The sequence below is a fragment of the Galeopterus variegatus genome, unplaced genomic scaffold (genome assembly GCF_000696425.1).
Source record: "Galeopterus variegatus unplaced genomic scaffold, G_variegatus-3.0.2 Scaffold4031, whole genome shotgun sequence".
NCBI classification, from domain to species: domain Eukaryota; kingdom Metazoa; phylum Chordata; class Mammalia; order Dermoptera; family Cynocephalidae; genus Galeopterus; species Galeopterus variegatus.
The window spans coordinates 169,025-187,864 of record NW_007730142.1 but is presented as its reverse complement, the minus strand read 5'-3'; the positions used below and the strand labels follow the sequence as shown (position 1 = coordinate 187,864).

The window sequence follows — 18,840 nt, the reverse complement described above, 5'->3', positions numbered from 1 at the left end:
AGGGATATTGTTCAGGGCTAACACCAGATGCTAGTGCCAAATCAGGGACACTCAATCCCTGCGTGGTTGGGAAGAAAAGAAAGGTGTGTCTTTGGAAATACACATTTTGTACTTGTGGGAAGAGAGAAGGAAGAATTTGAGTTAATCCTAGAATTGGGGGCTTGGTCCGCCTAGGCAGTTGGGTACCAAGCCCAAGACCCAGGAATTGTGGTTGTGCACATATAGCATCCTTACAACTAGACTGATTGGCCAGATTAGGGGTATGGTTGGTCCAGGCCCCTTGAGACCTTAAGGTAAAGCAGTAATTAATGAATTGGGCCTCTTCACTGCCTCACAGGATGGGTAGGATTCTTAGATGAGGAATTTTTCGATGAAGTAGAGTTCTTAGATGAGCTGGAGAGAAGAGGGGAAGATATGAAATAGGAATTCAAGTTTCAATCTCTTGGCTCTTGGCCTGGTTGTTTCCAGTAAAAGAAGTCATCTTCATCTTTATCCCAAGGCCTGTGACTTCTCCTTCTGGTTCCTCCTAGTCTGGGGAAGCACAGTGCTTTTAAATTTCAGGCCCACAGACTACAGATGTAAATAGTGGCCTTTCCTGAAAATCAGTTGCTGTGAGAGCAATCAGTTTGTGTTCTTTAAGGCAGTTTTCTCCTTTCAGAATTAACTTGAGTGGCTGGGAAAATAAAAGGAGACAAGGGTTTAGAAGATTTAGAAATCTAGATCAAATCTAAAAGATGGGGTAACCATCTCTGGTCAAAGAACATGAAGGGTAGCATGTCTCCCACTAACACCTCTTACCCCTCCTGGGGTGACCTAGCAGAACCCAGAGTATTGGCAGTCCTGTGCATCTTCTGGATCTCTGCTTTCTCCTTTGTACTTTCCACGCTGCTCCTTTCCTACATGTTGCGCATTCCTAGTAAAAAGGGAATAATGGATGCCTACTCCACAGAAGATAATCATCATCTCTGCATCTGTACTGCAGTTGCCAATAGTTTAAGGCGTTAGGGGCAAGATTGGTGGCAGGTCTGTCTTCACCTTTTTGGAGAACAGCAAAGCACCCTAGAGCCCTCTGTGATGTAGCTAACTCCTTACCTGTCCCATGCATTGTTCTCTCCAGGCCAGTTAAAAGGTTAGAACAACCCTCTGTTACTTGAGCAGTGGACATTGTACTGGACAATCACTTACTGTGGTGCTCTGAAAGATCTTCTTGGCCAGAAAAGCTGAACCTGGGTATTGATTAGGCTGCACCAAGCCCTTTGGGACTGTTAAATGGAGCTCAGGAACACCAAGCTGAGCCTAAGCCTCCTTTATTGCCAGTTGTGAGCTCATGATAAGTGTGCCTTTGGCTACCTGCCCCCCTAGGTACAAATACGCTAAATGCCACCTGAGTTCTTGACAGTGACTATTCCCATACTGTACCCCCTTATTCTGGAATTAGGTGTAGGAATATTTTTTCCTCCAAGCTAAAATTCTTGCCATGGTCCTTTCTCCAAGTTAAGGTTCCTATCATTAAACAAAGGGAAAACACTTTGTGCTATAAGCACAGGCAGGGGTGAACCTTTGAACAACAAACTGGAAAAGAAAGAAAGAAAAACAAACATTCCATGTCTTGTCTTCCTCTGTGTATGTGGTTTGAACTTTGGTGCTTAAGCATCTATTTGTTCATTTCTGAGCCAGACCCTAATGCTGAATTTTGTGAAGGTTCAAATTAGGAGTCACTCATTGACCTTACCCCATCTACCTCCCAGTAGCTTGTCTCAATACTGATACCTTTGGGTGCTTGCCAGAACAGAAAAGACTTGATTTAATTTCACATCAGTACTCTAATGGGAAGCCAAGAAGAGAGAACTGACTGCCTGACTGCCTGTAGCCTTTAAGGCCAGAGTTGGGAGGCAGTTCAGAGTTGATAAGGCCTACAGTCTTAGAAGGTAACATTCTTATTCTTGCTTGACAGCTTGATTCAAATTAGAATTATCCTGCTGCTTTCTGACCTGAGTGCACTATTTTCCTTTTTCACTAGCTACAGGATAAGAGTCAAGCCAAGATCCAGGTGCATGTGCCAGGTTTGGAGGCCACACATGGGGCCATTCCAGGCAGCACTGTGGTCTAAGCCCAAGGCATCAGCCAGCAATAATTACTAGAAGCAGACTGGAAAGAGCAGAACAGGCTATTGCCTTCCAAGGCAATATTTATTAAACATCCTGACTAGAAATAAGAAGAAGCAGAGAACCCCTCAGACACTGAGGGAGAAAATGAAGCGATTGTTGCCAGAGTCAGAGGAAGAAATCATGGTCACCTTGGGACCCTCCTCCAGGCTTTCCCCAGATAAGGCTAAGGCAGAGACTGTGTGTGGCATCAAGAGCAAGTCCTCAGGTCCTGCTGGATCGTTACTAGAAGACAACTCCCTGCCTCCTTGCCGTGGGTCAGCAGCCTCAGCCATGGGTGGAGACAGAGATGGGAACCTGGCCCAGCCATGCACCTTTGGGCAGCAGGCCAACAGCCAGCATCCTCTGGGCTCCACTTCCTATATTTCAGGGTCTGGTTCTCAGGACCTCTCATCTGTCAGCATTACCAAAATCTGTCGAGAGTCCTCAGAGAGGAACCAAGCCAAGCCCCTTTTGTCCAGAGGCCCCAGACAAGGCTGTAGCTGTGAACAGCAAGAGCCTTTGGGGGATGTGGTAGAATATATCATCAGAGAACTGCAAGGCATCAGCTGTCTTCAGACTGAGATTGCTGAGCTGCGGCAGCACTTGAGCCAAGTCCGGGGCTCAGTGGATGAAGTCTCTAGCTGTGTAGACTCAGTACTGAGTGAAATAGAAGGCTTGCAGGTGGGAAGCAGCTCCCTGGCCAAGGTGTGTGTGGGGGGAAAGGCCCAGGAACCCCATGTGGACAGACCCATTGAAGAAGCTATTCTGTATCTGTATGGACTTCCTGAGCAAGATGGGGAAAATACTGTGGAACTGGTGGACAGCTTCCTAGCCAAGCACCTCTGTGTTAACGGCATGCAGAGTAACAGGTACATCAAGGAGGCTTACAGGGCAGGCAAAACCCCTGCCCCCAGGCCTACTGTTGTGAAGCTTGCCCATCTAGAGCACAGAGACTTCATCTTGCAGAAATCCATTCTCTTGCAGAGTGTGGGGGTCCAGATTGCCACCAGAGAAGAACCAAGCTGGCCACAGGGGTATAAGAATCCCCAAAAGGAGTCTATATCATTTGTGCAACAACAACTTCAGGATCATAGTTCGAATTCTTTAAACCAGGATGAACCAGTTCTTCAAATGGAAACAAGGGATGGAGGACCCATAAAAGAACAGTATCAGATGAGGGCTCAGAATCAACATAGAGACCACCAGGACCTTGAACAGCAAAGCCTTAGCTTCCTACTCAATTTAGCAAAGCAAAGTGATGTGTCTAAGTTACAGGATGAAATAAAAGGAACATCAGGAACATCCCAATTTATCACTGGCAGCTGTGGTGAACCAGCAGGAAGAGAAGGTTCTCTGTCTACCCTTCATCAATTTGGGAAATCTTCCCTGGTGTTAGTCTCAAAAGAGGAGGATTCTGGGAAATCCCAGTGTTTCAAAAAGTGCAGCCAAGAACTTGAAGCGTGTAAAGTAGTAAAAACAGAAAATGACTGCAGCAGTAAAAGTGAGGCCAGCAGCTGCCTGTCACTGTCTGGATTGCTGAAGACAGAGAGAATAAATGCAGAGGACAAGCTCCTGAGCTGTGAAGCTGGATTTGATGTTCTGAGCTCAAAGCAGCTCGAAGACCTTTTGGCAGACAAGTCTAGAGGGTTTGCAACTCTGAGCTGTGACAGTATGATGGAGGAAATTATCATAGGGCCTGAGACTTTCAGTGACATGGTTCATATTGACCTGAATGAAGAGGAGGAATGTGCTGCTCAGGTCCTTAAGGATGTCCTTGATAAATCCTCTTGTGTTCTGGGTGGCTCTCAGGAGGATGAAGATGCAGAAATCAAGTTTTACACAAGTAAACTGGGCCGAGCAATTCACCACTTTCGTTCAGCTCTGCAGGGTGTGTTGCAGAAGCTGGAGAACAGTGGGTCCATCAGCCCTGAGGACCTGGAAAGCAATGAGAGTGGTTCCCAGTCAGAGAACAGTGATCGGCTTCTTGGGACAATGAGTTTGGGGGGTGCCAAGGAGAGCCCTGGGAGTCAGGGGAGTGAGAGCTTGCTCAGTGTAGTCTCTGGTGGAGTGGGTATCTCTACACAGGGACATCAAATGCTTCAAGATCCAAGCAACTTCTCTCTTGCTTCTAATAACTCACCTCTTGCATATTCGTTGCCAAGTTTTTCTCTGGCTCCGTGTCTGGGAAGTGAGACTTGTTCCAATGCCGAATCTCCTAAGCAGGGCAGACTAAGCCTAGAGCAAGTGTGTGCAGAGACCATTTACCTCAACAAGTGCATCAGCAACTTTAAAAATGTTCTAAGAGAGAGAAGACTGAGGCAGAAAAAACTTTTGCACGAGCTAGTACATGAGGCAAACCATCTCTCAGTAGAAGACATGCACTCAGGTATTCTGAGTCTCTATTTAATGGGGTCCCTGGCTAGGTGTGGCCTCCATCTGGCCGGCATGAGACCCAGCATGGTGGCGAGTTGCACAAGGTGATGGGCGGGGGTGGTATACAAAGCTTGAGTCAGCCTAAATTTCTTGAGTATAGATCTTAAACTAATCCTGTGGGAATTAGAGGAAAGAGTGTTCTAAAGCATCAGGAAATAAGTTTCTGCCCTCAGGGGGCTTCCAATGTATTGGGGGGAGCTATAGAAAGTTCCTTTTGAAAAGAGGAAAGAACATCTGGGCAGAGTAGTTTGCAGCTGCAGGAGTTTTAGAATATTCAGGTGTGAAGTAGGTGTGTGAGTGGGAGGTAGGAGTAGGGAATGAGGCTTAGGTGCCGACAAGCACTAGAAGGACTAAAAGAATTCTGTGTTGCATGTTAAAATTACTCTCCATGGGTTTCTTGCCAAGATGAGATTTCCATTTCCTCAGCAACCAATGGGGCTTCTCTACCTCATAGGCCACTATGGAAAATTTCCCTACCCTGACCTGTCTTCTTCCTAGTCCCAGACTTGCCGACACAGAACCTTATTTCTGACTTGGAGCATGCAGGAGCTGCTTATAGTGCTGACCCTGCCCAAGAGCCTGACTCTGCCCTCGATAGGTCAGATTCCCTTTCTTCCTTTTCCAGCAAAAGGCTGCTCACTCAGAACTGGAGGATGGAATGTTTTTAAAAAAATAAATATTAACTTTACTTTTTTTTTTTTTGGTTGTACAGGGATCCAAATCTTTCACCTTGATGTTATAGCACCATGCTCAACCAGTTGAGCTAACCGGCCAGACTTGGAATGGTTTTTGACTACAAGAAATGAGAGAACATTTTTCTAGACAGTGTGGAGATATGTAGCTTTAAAACTACTTCTCCCAATCAAAATTAAATTTATCCAAAGAGCATATGCTGCATTCATCCAGTTTTAAATGTAAGCGGGGTTGTCCTCTTAGGCATATAACCTGCTTAATCTTCCTAAGGCAAAATTAAAATTATGAAGCATATTGTGTTGGCAAAGGTGTGAGGGAACAGATACTCATACATAGCTGGTGGAATGGTAGTGTAAATTGGGATAACCTTAAGGAAGGCAATTGGCAAATTTTGTCAAAATTGCAAATATGTATACCCATTGAGCCCTCAAAACCACTTCTGGGAATTTATCCTGCAGGTATATTTTCGCATGTGGAAGTGACATATGTACAAGGCTATTTTTGAAGCATTGTTTTTAATAGCAAAGATAAAAAACAACCTAAATGTTTGTTAAGACATACTGGTTTAGTAAATTATGGGCATGTCCAGACAATGTAATACAGTACCATGTAGCTAAAAGGAAGGAGGTAGCTCTTTACTGAAATGTAAAGATATCTAAGATATAATGACATATGAAAAAAGCAAAGTGCAGAACAGTATGTATAGGATGCTTTCATTTGTATAAAAAGGGGAGGGAAAGAATACATACACACTCATAGAGTCTGCTTGTATATGTATAGAATATCTAATGAAAGATACATAAGAAACTTGATATGTGGTTCCCAATGGGGAGAGGTATTAGGTGAAAAACTAATGGGATGGGAAGGAGATTTTTCCACTGTATACCCTCTTACACTTTTTAGAATTTGAGTCATATGATATAATACCAAGTTGTAACATTAAAAATTGAAAAATTATGTCACTGTCCTTTCAAATATCCTTAGAGCTGCTCCTTATAGCTTAGCAAAGGAAAATAAAAAGTCTAGATTCCTGTACTTGGCATTCAAGGTCACTATAATTGGTCTCTAGTTTCCATTTCCAGGCTTATCTCCCATTGTCCCACTATATACCTCCCAAAAGGAAACTTTGCAGTCTTACAAATTTGTCTGGAACTTTCTGTTTTCAGCATATTCACATATACATGCTTCCTTCTAACTTAAGGTGTTGTGTTCACCAGTTCAGCCTAGCAAAAATCTACTCATTCTTCATCATACAGCCAAAACATTATCTCTTCCAAGAAGCTTTCTATAATTCCTCAGCTGTAAGGGATTTCTCTTTTCCTCTTAATGTTGCAGCTTGTTTTTCTTCTCCCCGGGCATTTAGAAATCATTTCATTACAGCAACAATTAAAATAACAAATATCAGACCAATACTTCCTTACAACCTCCTTAAACCTTTAGTGGGAGCTGATGTTAGCATGAACACTGGGGACACTTGTGCCTGACTTGCAAAATTCCCTTTCTGGGCTGACATCCTGCTGGACAATGGAGGAACTGCAGTACCTGTGGTAGCAGGTGGTGGTAGCAGCAGTGATGATGTCAGAAGGTTTTCTGAAGTACCAATAAGAAAGCAAGCCACAGTTCTGGGTCCTAGCCCAGACTCAGTCTGGCCTGAGGGCTGCAGAGGCAGTGTTGGAGGGGACACAAAGTGGTGGCAGTCAGGTTCAGGCCTTACTCCCCCACCATTGTATAGAGCAGAATGAGCAAACAGGCCAGCCTCTTACCAACACATTCCTTTAATAGACTTTGCTAGAGCAGTCACCCTAATCTGGGAAACTCAATCAGTATCACAGAGACTGCTACCACCACACAGCATCTGAGAAATCAGCTTTCCTTACTACCTTGCTTGAGACCTTTTAGGGCCTAAGCTTATTAGTTGCAGCTTATCATTAATTTGAGTTTTTATTTTTCATCTTATTTTATTTATTTATTTTTTTGGTATGTGCGAGGTACTGTTTTAGGTAGTCTTGTGTGCATTGTATAAAATTCAATTCTTCCATTCCTACCACTCCACGAAAATAGCTTTAGCCAAGGCCATTAGATGACCACCATATTGCCAAACTGATGGTTCATTTTCAGTCCTTCTCTTAATCAATCAACCAGCAACTTGACACAATTGATAATCACTTCCTTCTTTTTATTATAACAGCTTTATTAAGTTATAATTCACTTATGATAAAATTCACCCTTAAAGTCCCTTAAGTGTACAGTCAAGTGAGTTTTTTAGTTATTCAAAGAGTTATGCAACCAACACCACTATCTAATTCCAGAACATTTCCATCACTCCATAAGAAATCTGTTACCCATTAGCAGTCACTTCCCAAACCCCCTTGCCCCCAACCTCTGACAACCACTAATTTTCTTTCTGTTTCTATGGATTTGCCTATTCTGGGTGTTTCATATAGGTGGATTCATACTGTCTGTGGCCTTTTGTGTCTGAATTTTTTCACTTAGCATGAAGTTTTTAAGGTTCACCAGTGTTGTAGCATGTATCAGTACTTCATTTTTTTTGGTGGCTGAATAATATCATTGGATAGACATTTTATTTGTCCGTAAATTGATGGACATTTGGGGGGTTGTAACCACTTTTTGGCTATTATGAATAATGCTGCTATGAACATTTTTGTACAAGTTTTTATGTGGGGTGGCTGAATAATATCATTGGATAGACATTTTATTTGTCCGTAAATTGATGGACATTTGGGGGGTTGTTACCACTTTTTGGCTATTATGAATAATGCTGCTATGAACATTTTTGTACAAGTTTTTATGTGGAAAAATATTTTAAATTCTCTTGGGTATTCACCTAGAAGTGGGTCATATGTTAAGTCTATATTTAACATTTTAATGTGACTTTAAAATGATTTATTTATTTATATATTAATTTCTGGTGGCTGGCTAGTTACAGAGATTGAACCCTGGACCTTGGTGTTATTACCACCACTCTCCGAATTAATTAGCCAGCCCTATATTTACATTTTGAGGAACCACCAGATGGTTTTCCAAAATGGTTATACTATTTTGCCTTCCCACCATCGATGTATGGAGGTTTCTAATTTCTCCACATCCTTGGCAACATTTGTTATTATCTGTCTTTTTGATTATAGCCCTCCTAGTTAGTGTGAAATGATATTTCATCATGGTTTTGATATGCATTTCCATAGTGACTAATGATGTTGAATATCTTTTCATGAGCTTATTGGCCATTTTCTTTTTTGGGGGGGGACAGCTGGCCAGTAAAGGGATCCAAACCCATGATCTTGGTGTTATAAGGCTGTGCTATTGGCCATTTTTATATCTTCGTTGGAGTAATGTCTATTCATAACCTTTGCCTATTTTTAAATTAAGTTTTGAGTTGTAAAAGTTCTTTATATATTCTGAATATAAGTTATATATTCTGAATATAAGTTCCGTATCAGTTACATTATTTGTAAATATTTTCTCCCATTCTGTGGGTTATCTTTTCAATTTTTTGATGGTATCCTTTGAAGTATTAAAGTTTTTTACTGTTTTATTTTTTAAAATATTTATTGTGGTAAAGTATGCATAGCATAAAATTTATTATTTTCACTCTTTTTAAATGTTTAATTCTGTGGCATTAAATACATTGACATTGTTGTGCAGACATCACTAACATTTATGTCCAGAACGTTTTTGTCTTCTCCAGCTGAAATTCTGCATCCATTAAACACTAACTGCCCATTCTCCCCTCCTCTCAGATCCTGGCAATCACCATTCTACTTTGTCTCTTTGAATTTGGCTGCTCTAAGTACCTCATATAAGTGGAATTACACAATATTTGTCCTTTTGTGACTGGCTTATTTCACTTAACGTAATATCCTCAAGGTTAATCCATGTTGTAGCATATGTCAGAATTTCCTTCCTCTTTAAGACTGAATAGCATTCTGTTGTATGTATATATCACATTTACCTGTTCCTCAGTCAATGGACATTTGGGTTGCTTCCACCTTTTGGCTATTGTGAATAATGCTGCTATAAACATGGGTATAAAAATATGTTTGAGTCCTTGCTTTCATTTCTTTTGGGTATATATCCAGAGGTGGAATTGCTGGATCATACAGTAATTCTAGTTTTTGAGGAATCATCATACCATTTTCCACAGTGCCTGCACCATTGTACATTCCTACCAGTAGTGCACAGGGTCACAATATCTCCACATTGCCTGCAATACTTATTTTCTGTTTTTTTTTTTTAATGATAAATATTATAGTGTGTATGATGTAGAGCACAAAAGTTTTAAATTTTGATGTTCAGTTTATCCATTTCTTTCTTGTGTTGATTGTTCTTTTAGTGTCATAGCTAAAAAACGATTATCTAATCCAAGGTCACAAAGATTTACCCCTATGTTTTTTTTCCAAGAGTTTTATAGTTTTAGCTCTTATATTTAGGTCTGTGATACATTTTGCGTTAGTTAATTCTATTCCTTTGATCTTTAGTCTATCCTGATGCCTCCGTTTCTCCTTTTTGAAACACTTTCTTCACTTGGCTTCCAGAACACCTCTCTGTCTTAGTTCTCTCCCATCATTACTGGCCATTCCTTCTCAATCATTTTTGCTGGTCTCTCCTCATCTCTCCAACCTTGTAGCATTCCAGGATTCAATCCTGACTTTTTAATTCATGCTCACTTCCTAGGTGATAATCTTTCAAACACATGAGTTTTATAAACCTTCCCAGATTTATATCTTCAGCCCAGACATCTTCTGTGAACACCAGACTCCACATCTACTTAAAATCCCCATTTGGATATAAATAGGCATCCCAGACTTGACATATCGAAAACCAAACTCCTTGTCTTTCTCCCAAAGCCCCTGCCAAACATGCTTTTCTTATAGTCTTTTTTTTTACCAGCAAGTGGCAACTTCATTCTTGCAGCTACTCAGGCCTAAATCCATAGAGTCATTCCTGACTTCTCTTTTTTTCTCCCACTCACAACTCACATCCAGTCCATTAGTAAATTCTACTGCTGCCTCTATCTATAAAAAATATTCTAAGTCTTACCACTATCTCTACCTCCACCACTGTCATTCTTTTTTCTTGGGTATATATCCAGAGGTGGAATTGCTGGATCATACAGTAATTCTAGTTTTTGAGGAATCGTCATACCATTTTCCACAGTGCCTGCACCATTGTACATTCCTACCAGTAGTGCACAGGGTCACAATATCTCCACATTGCCTGCAATACTTATTTTCTGTTTTTTTTTTTTAATGATAAATATTATAGTGTGTATGATGTAGAGCACAAAAGTTTTAAATTTTGATGTTCAGTTTATCCATTTCTTTCTTGTGTTGATTGTTCTTTTAGTGTCATAGCTAAAAAACGATTATCTAATCCAAGGTCACAAAGATTTACCCCTATGTTTTTTTTCCAAGAGTTTTATAGTTTTAGCTCTTATATTTAGGTCTGTGATACATTTTGCGTTAGTTAATTCTATTCCTTTGATCTTTAGTCTATCCTGATGCCTCCGTTTCTCCTTTTTGAAACACTTTCTTCACTTGGCTTCCAGAACACCTCTCTGTCTTAGTTCTCTCCCATCATTACTGGCCATTCCTTCTCAATCATTTTTGCTGGTCTCTCCTCATCTCTCCAACCTTGTAGCATTCCAGGATTCAATCCTGACTTTTTAATTCATGCTCACTTCCTAGGTGATAATCTTTCAAACACATGAGTTTTATAAACCTTCCCAGATTTATATCTTCAGCCCAGACATCTTCTGTGAACACCAGACTCCACATCTACTTAAAATCCCCATTTGGATATAAATAGGCATCCCAGACTTGACATATCGAAAACCAAACTCCTTGTCTTTCTCCCAAAGCCCCTGCCAAACATGCTTTTCTTATAGTCTTTTTTTTTACCAGCAAGTGGCAACTTCATTCTTGCAGCTACTCAGGCCTAAATCCATAGAGTCATTCCTGACTTCTCTTTTTTTCTCCCACTCACAACTCACATCCAGTCCATTAGTAAATTCTACTGCTGCCTCTATCTATAAAAAATATTCTAAGTCTTACCACTATCTCTACCTCCACCACTGTCATTCTTTTTGGGGGGGGGTTGGGGGCAGCTGACTGGTACAGAGATTGAACCCTGGACCTTGGTGTTGTCAGTACCATGCTCTAACAACTGAGCCAACTGGCTAGGCCCCCTCCAACACTATCATCCTTATATAAGTCACCATTTTCTCTTGTTTAGATTATTGCAGTAGTCCAACTGGTCTCCCTGTTTCTACCCTTGTTCCATATAGTCTGTTCTCCCCACTGCAGAGTAATCCTTATAAAGTGTGAGTCAGAGCATAACACTTCTCTGCTCAAAACCTTTCAGTAACTTTCTGTCTCGTTCAGAATGAAAACCAGAATTATTATAAGGGCCTATAGAGTCCTGTTTGAACTGGCACTTTATTGCAAACTTGCTGTTCCTCCATGCTAATTATTCTCTCATCTCAGGCTTTGCCCTTGCTCTATGTTCTGCCTGAAATACTTTTCTCCTAGAACTGTGAATGGCTTCTTTATTCATTTCCTTTAAGTTTCTGCTTAGATGTCACCTTATCAATGATGCCTCCCTGACTACCCTTTATAAATTTTAGTAGCAACTCTTAACACCATCATCAGGGAGCATTATCTTTCTTTCTTACCTGAATTTTTCAGTAGAGTCCCTATCACGTGGTGTAGCATATGTTTATTTCTTTTGGAGAGTCGACTCTGGAACCAGAATGCCTGTTTTGAATTTTGGCTTTACCACATACTGTGACTTTAGGCAAGTTTCTTAACTCTCCGATCTTCAGTTTAATAAACAAAAAAGTAGAGATAATAGTATTTACCCAGCAGAGCTATTATGAGAAATAAATGAGCTTACTCAAATAAGATGTCAGATACATAGTATGTGTTCAATTAATGTTAGCTGCTATCACCATCTTGCTCCTCCTATGAGATAAAAGCTTCTCAAGATCAGGGAGTTTGTTTCATTCACTGCTGCATTACCAGAACCAAGAACAGTGCCTAGTGTACAGTTAGTTCTTAATAAGTATTTGTTGAAGAAATGAATCCTCGCAATAACCTTGGGAGGTAGCTGTTCTTACCCACTTATTACAGATAAGGAAATTTAGTCTCAAATAAGTTCAGTGCCTCAAGTCTTTTGACTCCCAATTACAATGGAGTTAAGATGGTTTTATTGGGCATATTGGGGGGAGGGAGGATGAAGGAGGTATGTTACTTTCTCATAAAATGGACTGTTTGGAAGAGTGAGATTATTTTAGGGATCAAAGATTTTTCTGCAAAGCAGTTGTTTTACAGACATTTATAACTTAAACTGAAAACTAAATCTGAGTGGAAGAATCCTAAGGCATTTAAGGAAGTTAGGAAACATAGGAAATTTGATTCTTAACAAGAAGAGTTTTTTGGTTTTTGTTTGTTTTTTAAAAAATATTTGTCCAGCGGGTGGGAAAAAGTGAATATAGCTAATATAGCAGTTCTTCAGTGTCTGGAAAATGGTACTGATTAAGAGACCTGTGTCTTCTCTGTACTGGGCAAGAGACACCTTCTGAGAAAAGCTGTTGTTTCTGAAGTCCTGAAAGTTGCAGTTTCCCATTGCTGCATACAAATGCTAGGGGATGTGCTAAGCCCTTGGGCTGCAAAGCTGAAATAAAATATATGATCCTTACTCTCCAGACGTTCACAGAATCCTTGCCCACAAGAAGTTCTCAAGAAGTTCACAGTTAAAGAAATGTAAAGGGAGATATTTATACAGATGACTACAATGAAACATTGTATTGATAACATACTCTTAAGGAAGTGTGCACATGGAAGGGTGAGTTTCATGAGCATATCGTGAAGAGGCACTTAATTCTGCCTTTGAGAGGAAGGCAGATAAAGAAATTTCAAAGAGGCATTAATATTTGAGCTAAATTTTAAAGAATGAGACTGAGCCCACCCAGTAGTCCTGAGAGGTATGGGAGGAAGGTGTGCAGAGTCACAGATGTGATGGACAGTGTTCAGTAAGGCTTGAATATAGGGCCTCTATGAAAAGGAGTAAAAGGAAAGGAAAGCTAGAATGGTAGAGAAAGTATAAATATTGAAGCAGTTTATGTGCTATAATAAGGAATGGGGAGCCACTGATGCAATCAACCAAACAAAAAAAGTGATGAGATCCTGGACTAGGGCAATGATAGTTTGAAACAGAGAGGCAGGAATGGATGCCAGAGATATTTAGGACGTAGAATATATAGGGCTGGGTGATTGACTGGATAGTGATGGGATGGACAGAGGGAGGAATCCAGTGTCTGACTGGGGGTCTCAGATCTCAGATATAGGGAGGAGGAGGAGTTTAGAGGTGAAAGATATAAGTGAGTATTTAGACATATTGAATTTTTGTTTTTTTGTTTTTTGGTGGCTGGTCAGTTCGGTGATCTGAACCCATCACCTTGGTATTATAAGGCTGCACTCTAACCAGTTGAGCTAACTGGCCAGCCCCTTGGACATGTTGAATTTGAACTAAGCATGGGATATCCAGGTGATATGCAATAGGCAGTTGTTAATGTGTTGGGGTAAAGTAGGGACTTAACAGTTAGGTATAGCTACTTTGAGAAGTGGAAGAGCTGACTAGTGAAATGGGAGAGACTTGTCAAGAGACACTGAGGACCCAGTTGAGGTTAAAAATCTGCATCTGTTTGCTGTGGTTCTCATCTGTACAGTGGTGGGATTTGTCAAGGCATCTGTCATATTAAATACCAATGAGAAGGATGAACAGAACTTAGGGCACTAGAAGGGCTTAATTACCATTGCTTGGGTGGGCATCAGGAAAGGTTTCCCAAAACTGTTCTTTGGAGGAGGAATTGGATTTTCCTCTGTGGAAAGAAGGTGCGAGATGCTGTTTCAGGTTGATGCAATGGCATTAATGAGTAAGCAAATATGTGGAGTTTTGAGTATGTGACCTTTTTGGGAAACAAGGCAATTAGATTGTAGGAAGTATAAATGGGAGTCAAGAAAGGGAGTGGGAGAGGAGAATTGGGATTGGGGTTAGCTCATGGAGAACCTTGACAGCCTTGTCAACAGATCAGATTTTATTCTTTAGGCATTATGGGGAAATCTGGCGGGGAACAGGACACAATCAAAATAACTTTGACATGGTATGTAGAATGTATTTAAGATGGTGCAGGAGGAGAGAAACATTTCTAGTTTGAGTCATAGGGTCAGTTAAAGTGGTCCTTGCCTAATTTTCTTATTCAAAGGGAGCAGAGTGTTCTGAGGGAGTTGGGATGTAGATGCAGAAGAGCTATGTCCCCATTCCAGGAAGTTGTCTGTCTCATCTTTCCCACCTTCCTGGAACTGCGCTGTTTTGTAGGATTCCTAGTCTTTAATTCATTCTTCTGTTGGGACAGGTGGCCTATTGGGTCATCAGAAATAGCTTGAAAAACTGAGAACCTGTGAATTAGTTTCATGGATTCTCCTTTTTTCTTGTGACGTGATATCAGTGGGTCTTTAAAAGGGAGGGAAAAGAAAGTGGAGGGGAGCTGATGGGCCCAGGTGGTTGGACTTTCCTTAGAGAAGAAAGCCCGTGGGCCTATTTATATGTGGCCTGGAAGGCAATGTAGTCTGACAAGTAGGAAAGGAGTAATCTCTAAACTTTATTCTTCTCCTGTTGTGGCTTACTTGGGTCCTTCTGGAATTGTCTGTTTCCTTAGGAATGTTGTTCAGGGTTTGATAAATAATAAAGCCTGAGTCATGGTTTTATCATCCAGATCACTGTGACAGATCACTGTTGGGGCAGCAGCCAGTTGATGCCCCACAGTATGTTCAGCATCCTGGTCCTGGCCTTAACTCCAGGCCTTACCCTGGCCTAACTTAATTCAGGGTCTGGGAAAACAGGCTAGGTCTTGCTGGGCAAATGCAGAGCCAAGCTTGCATTGCAAAATGGAAAGGGTTTGGCCACCAGGCCTTTGGGGTTTGAAGACCTATCCCTGATCCAGAGTAAGCTCATGTGGCTTCTGAGGAGAAAACTCACTCTGTGCTCAGCCAGCTTTGGATAATAGCCTGTTAGAGTGGTCCTTGGCAATAAAGCTGGTCTTAACGGCCTTGACAGCCCTGTCCCTGGATGTAGCCACTTTGGAAAAGAGAAAAGGGTGGACTGGAATCTCCAGGTAGACTTTGTCCTTTGGTTTAAGTTGCCCGTGGGATGTTCCAAACTAAAAAGCAGGGACCAGCAAATACAGGCTATAAGGATTCTGGGAGCCAGTCAGCTGGCTGTGGTTTCCCTCTCCTCTGTGTCCCTTGGGTTTAGCTGGCATTTTCTTTGGGTTTCCTGATATAGGACTGAATCTACTAACCATTCTGCTCTTTTTTTCCTACTCTTTCTCTCCTTGCAGAAGGAAAGCGAGGAGCCCTTCAGGTTGTCCTTGTGGCCCTTTGGGCCCTTTTTGTTTATTCTTCACCCCTCCCTCCCAAGCACTGTGTGTGGGCGTGTACATGTGTGCATGCTCTGTGCCTCTGAGCTTTGGCTCATGCAGATAGTCTGTTTTTTTGGGAAACAGTTTGTGTCCATGCTCCATGCTTATGTGTGCTCCTGTAGACGTCTCTGGAGCACAGAGTGAGAATGTGCGTGTGCTGGCATGGGTGCACATTGAATGTAGCATGTGTGTGCTTACACTTGTACTCAGTTTGACTCCCCCAGGCATTGATTGCCCTCCTCTTCTCCTACTCTGCCTAACGTGTGTCCATTTTCTACCTATTGCTGCAAACTCTGGCACATGCTGTAAACCCTGGCTGAACCCAGCATGCATGAATACTTTGTATTTGAGAGTAGGAGTTAATATAGGCTTTTTGTGCCTCTTGCTTGGGGCCATAAATGTGAATGTGCTTTCTTCTTCTGAGCAGGCTTCCTGGTCTCTTTGTGAGTACAAGTTTCCGTAGACCTATTATGTGGTTCCTCCAAGCCACTTGAATGCATAGTATACTAATACTCTGTGCTTGCAAGCACTGGCTCTTGAAGACAGTGAGGCTTTGCTTTGCTTGTGATTCAGGCCCTAGTGAATTCTGTGTATCCTTCCCAAATGAGTTTGTGCATATGTTCTGAAGCCATAAACATAGGATCCATGCTTACTTTGTGTTTCCTTCAGGCACAAGTTGTGTCTATGAATATACGTCCTGTAGGTGATCTGTCTAGACCTCCTCCCACCACCACCACCCCACCCCGCCCTCCTTCAGTGTGCTGTGTGTGCCTGCTGTATGTGCAGGCTTCTGCAGACTAGACATATTGTCCCCTCTGAGCACAGGAAATGCACATGATCTGAGACTGGCTCCTAAAGAATTTTTTTGACTTTGTTTTCTTAAGCCTGGTGGTTTGTGGCAAATATCTGAATCTGGGTAGGAAATAAGAATCTGCCCAGTACAGTGGCTGTTTCCAAAGGGAAGATAAATTCTGGTTGGTAGGATGTGGAGATTTAGGGATGGGCTGTCACCATGCCCACCCCTAACCCCTGCACCTACCCATGCGCATAAGCAATATTAGGAGACTTGCAGTTTCTCCAGGATAGGAGGCAGATGAGATGGAATGGGGGCTGTGGGAAGTAGGCACCCAGGCTAGATTAGAACATAGACAACCTGAGAAGGGTCTTAAATCCAAAGTTCATCTGAGCCAACTGATTATCCAGGGTAGTTCTTGCTCATTTTTCCATCACTCATTAGCCCTGCCTATCTCCCTCTATTCTATCCTGTCTTGCCTCATTCTCTTCCTAACTTCTCCCACCTTTAGCTCTCCCAAAACACCTCTGTCCAAAGTTAAGCAGCTTACTTCTGTATCCCTTCTGGAGCTCATTTGCTTCAGGATAGTTAGGGTAGTTGTTGGAGGTGGAGAACAAGGAGAAACAGTAAGCCCCAGACCTGCTAGTACTAGGTTTCTTTTGCCTGAAAAGCATGCGCTGTTGGTTCTCTGAAGAGCCCTGGCAGCTTTGGAACTCTCTCTTCTATGTACACTGCTTGAAATATTTGCTGCTGCTTTTTTTTTTTTTTTTTTTTTTTTTCCTTATAGCAGAAACCTTTAAAAAGTGGGGGTTTTTTGTTTTTGTTTTGTTTTAACTGTTTCTTCCTTAAATTATTTGGTGCCTCAATTTTCAACTTCTCATTCTAGGGCCTATAAGATTCACCAAAATGATGACCCAGATGTGTAATCTGCCCTGAGTTCTCTTGTTACATAGAGCTTATCAAATGTAGAGAGTGGACTCAGTGTCAGTGTACTCATACATGTGTACTCACTGTCAGTGAGTTAGGGGTTCAAGGAACCCAAGCTAAGTAAAACCACAAGACGAGATGGGAATCCATGAAGACCAGGTCTGACTCTGGGGCAGCCAAGGGAGCTTAGGAATATAGGTGGAAGAAGACCAGACTCTATACGAAATTGTCCATTTGCTTTAGTGAGGCCTGGAAGCTGAAATAAGCTCTTCTCCTGGGCTCGACTTACTGCTGTCTACACTAATGGCTTGTATAAGGGGTGGGGTGGGGGGGATATAAGTTCTGGCAGCTGTCACACTCCCAGTGGACCTTAGCCCTGGGATCTCAGTGAGCTTGGCCTTATATCCTTTCTATTTCCTGGGAAGAAGAGAGACAAGAACCTCTCATTTCAGCAGCCTGCTATTTGCCCTTAGTGGTCAGGCCTTTGGCTTAGACATCAGTCTGGCTATGTTACCACATGGTAAATTTGACCTATTCTGCTCTGGGCTTCCTAGTTTACTCTCACTGTCCAACCTACAGGCAGTCTTTCATCTTTCCCAGCATCTAACTTTTTTCTATCTCTTTTTAAAGATTCCAGATGATGGTTACCCCCCTCTGTCTCAGTGGCTCCCAGAAGGGTAAGTGATTCTTTGTACAGTTTTTGTGGATTTTACATAGTCTCACTCACAGCTTTTAGCTTTTCCCCTGGGAAGCAAGGACAACAGCCCCATAAGTTGGATCCTGGGGAAGGAAGGGGTTGGCTAGTTCCATGGGGCTGAGGAGAGCACTCTGCTGACTGATTCCTTACAGAAGAGATAACTTTGCAGAGTGGTTCCCCTGGGGCAGAGAAGGGAGCTTTTGGGCTCCCTTCCCCACCCTTGCCTGTGTAATTTCTAATCCATTTCACCATAGTGTCATATACTCTTTAGGTAGAAGAATGAGGAAACTAGGAGAATATCTGCATTTGGAAATATTTTCTTTCCATTCCATTGTTGATGTTGTAGCTGATTAGATTACTCCCCGGACTGGGTCCCGCTTCGGCTCTTGTGAGTCACCTAGTTATTCCATTCCACTCTAGTCACATAAGTAACATCTTTTCTGAGCTCTGTATGTTCTGTCTGTGTTTCTTGTTTAGGAGTTTCAGACCCATGTGATTACACCAGAGAGTCAATTTAATGTGGTCTTTTTTTTTTTTCGGTGGCTGCCTGATGCAAGGATCTGAACCTGGGACCTTGGTGTTACATAACACCAGAGTCATTTTAAGCTGCCCAACTGCTTCCTGTAACTACTGACTGTTCTTAAGAGAGAAG

The 18,840-nt window shown here is 41.9% G+C and overlaps 1 protein-coding gene across 2 annotated transcripts in view; it reads left to right on the top strand.

Annotated features, from left to right (window-relative positions):
* Positions 1–2,252: 2,252 nt before the first annotated feature.
* Positions 2,253–18,840, top strand: part of UNC13B (unc-13 homolog B (C. elegans)) — a 57,090-nt gene continuing 40,502 nt past the window's right edge. Inside the window, exons 1-3 of one of the 2 annotated variants that reach the window (XM_008586581.1) lie at positions 2,253–4,533; positions 15,691–15,713; positions 18,122–18,168. In XM_008586581.1, coding sequence (XP_008584803.1) covers positions 2,253–4,533; positions 15,691–15,713; positions 18,122–18,168 — 2,351 coding nt within the window. The remainder of the gene's footprint in view (positions 4,534–15,690; positions 15,714–18,121; positions 18,169–18,840) is intronic. The other variant, XM_008586582.1, reaches the window with a different exon arrangement.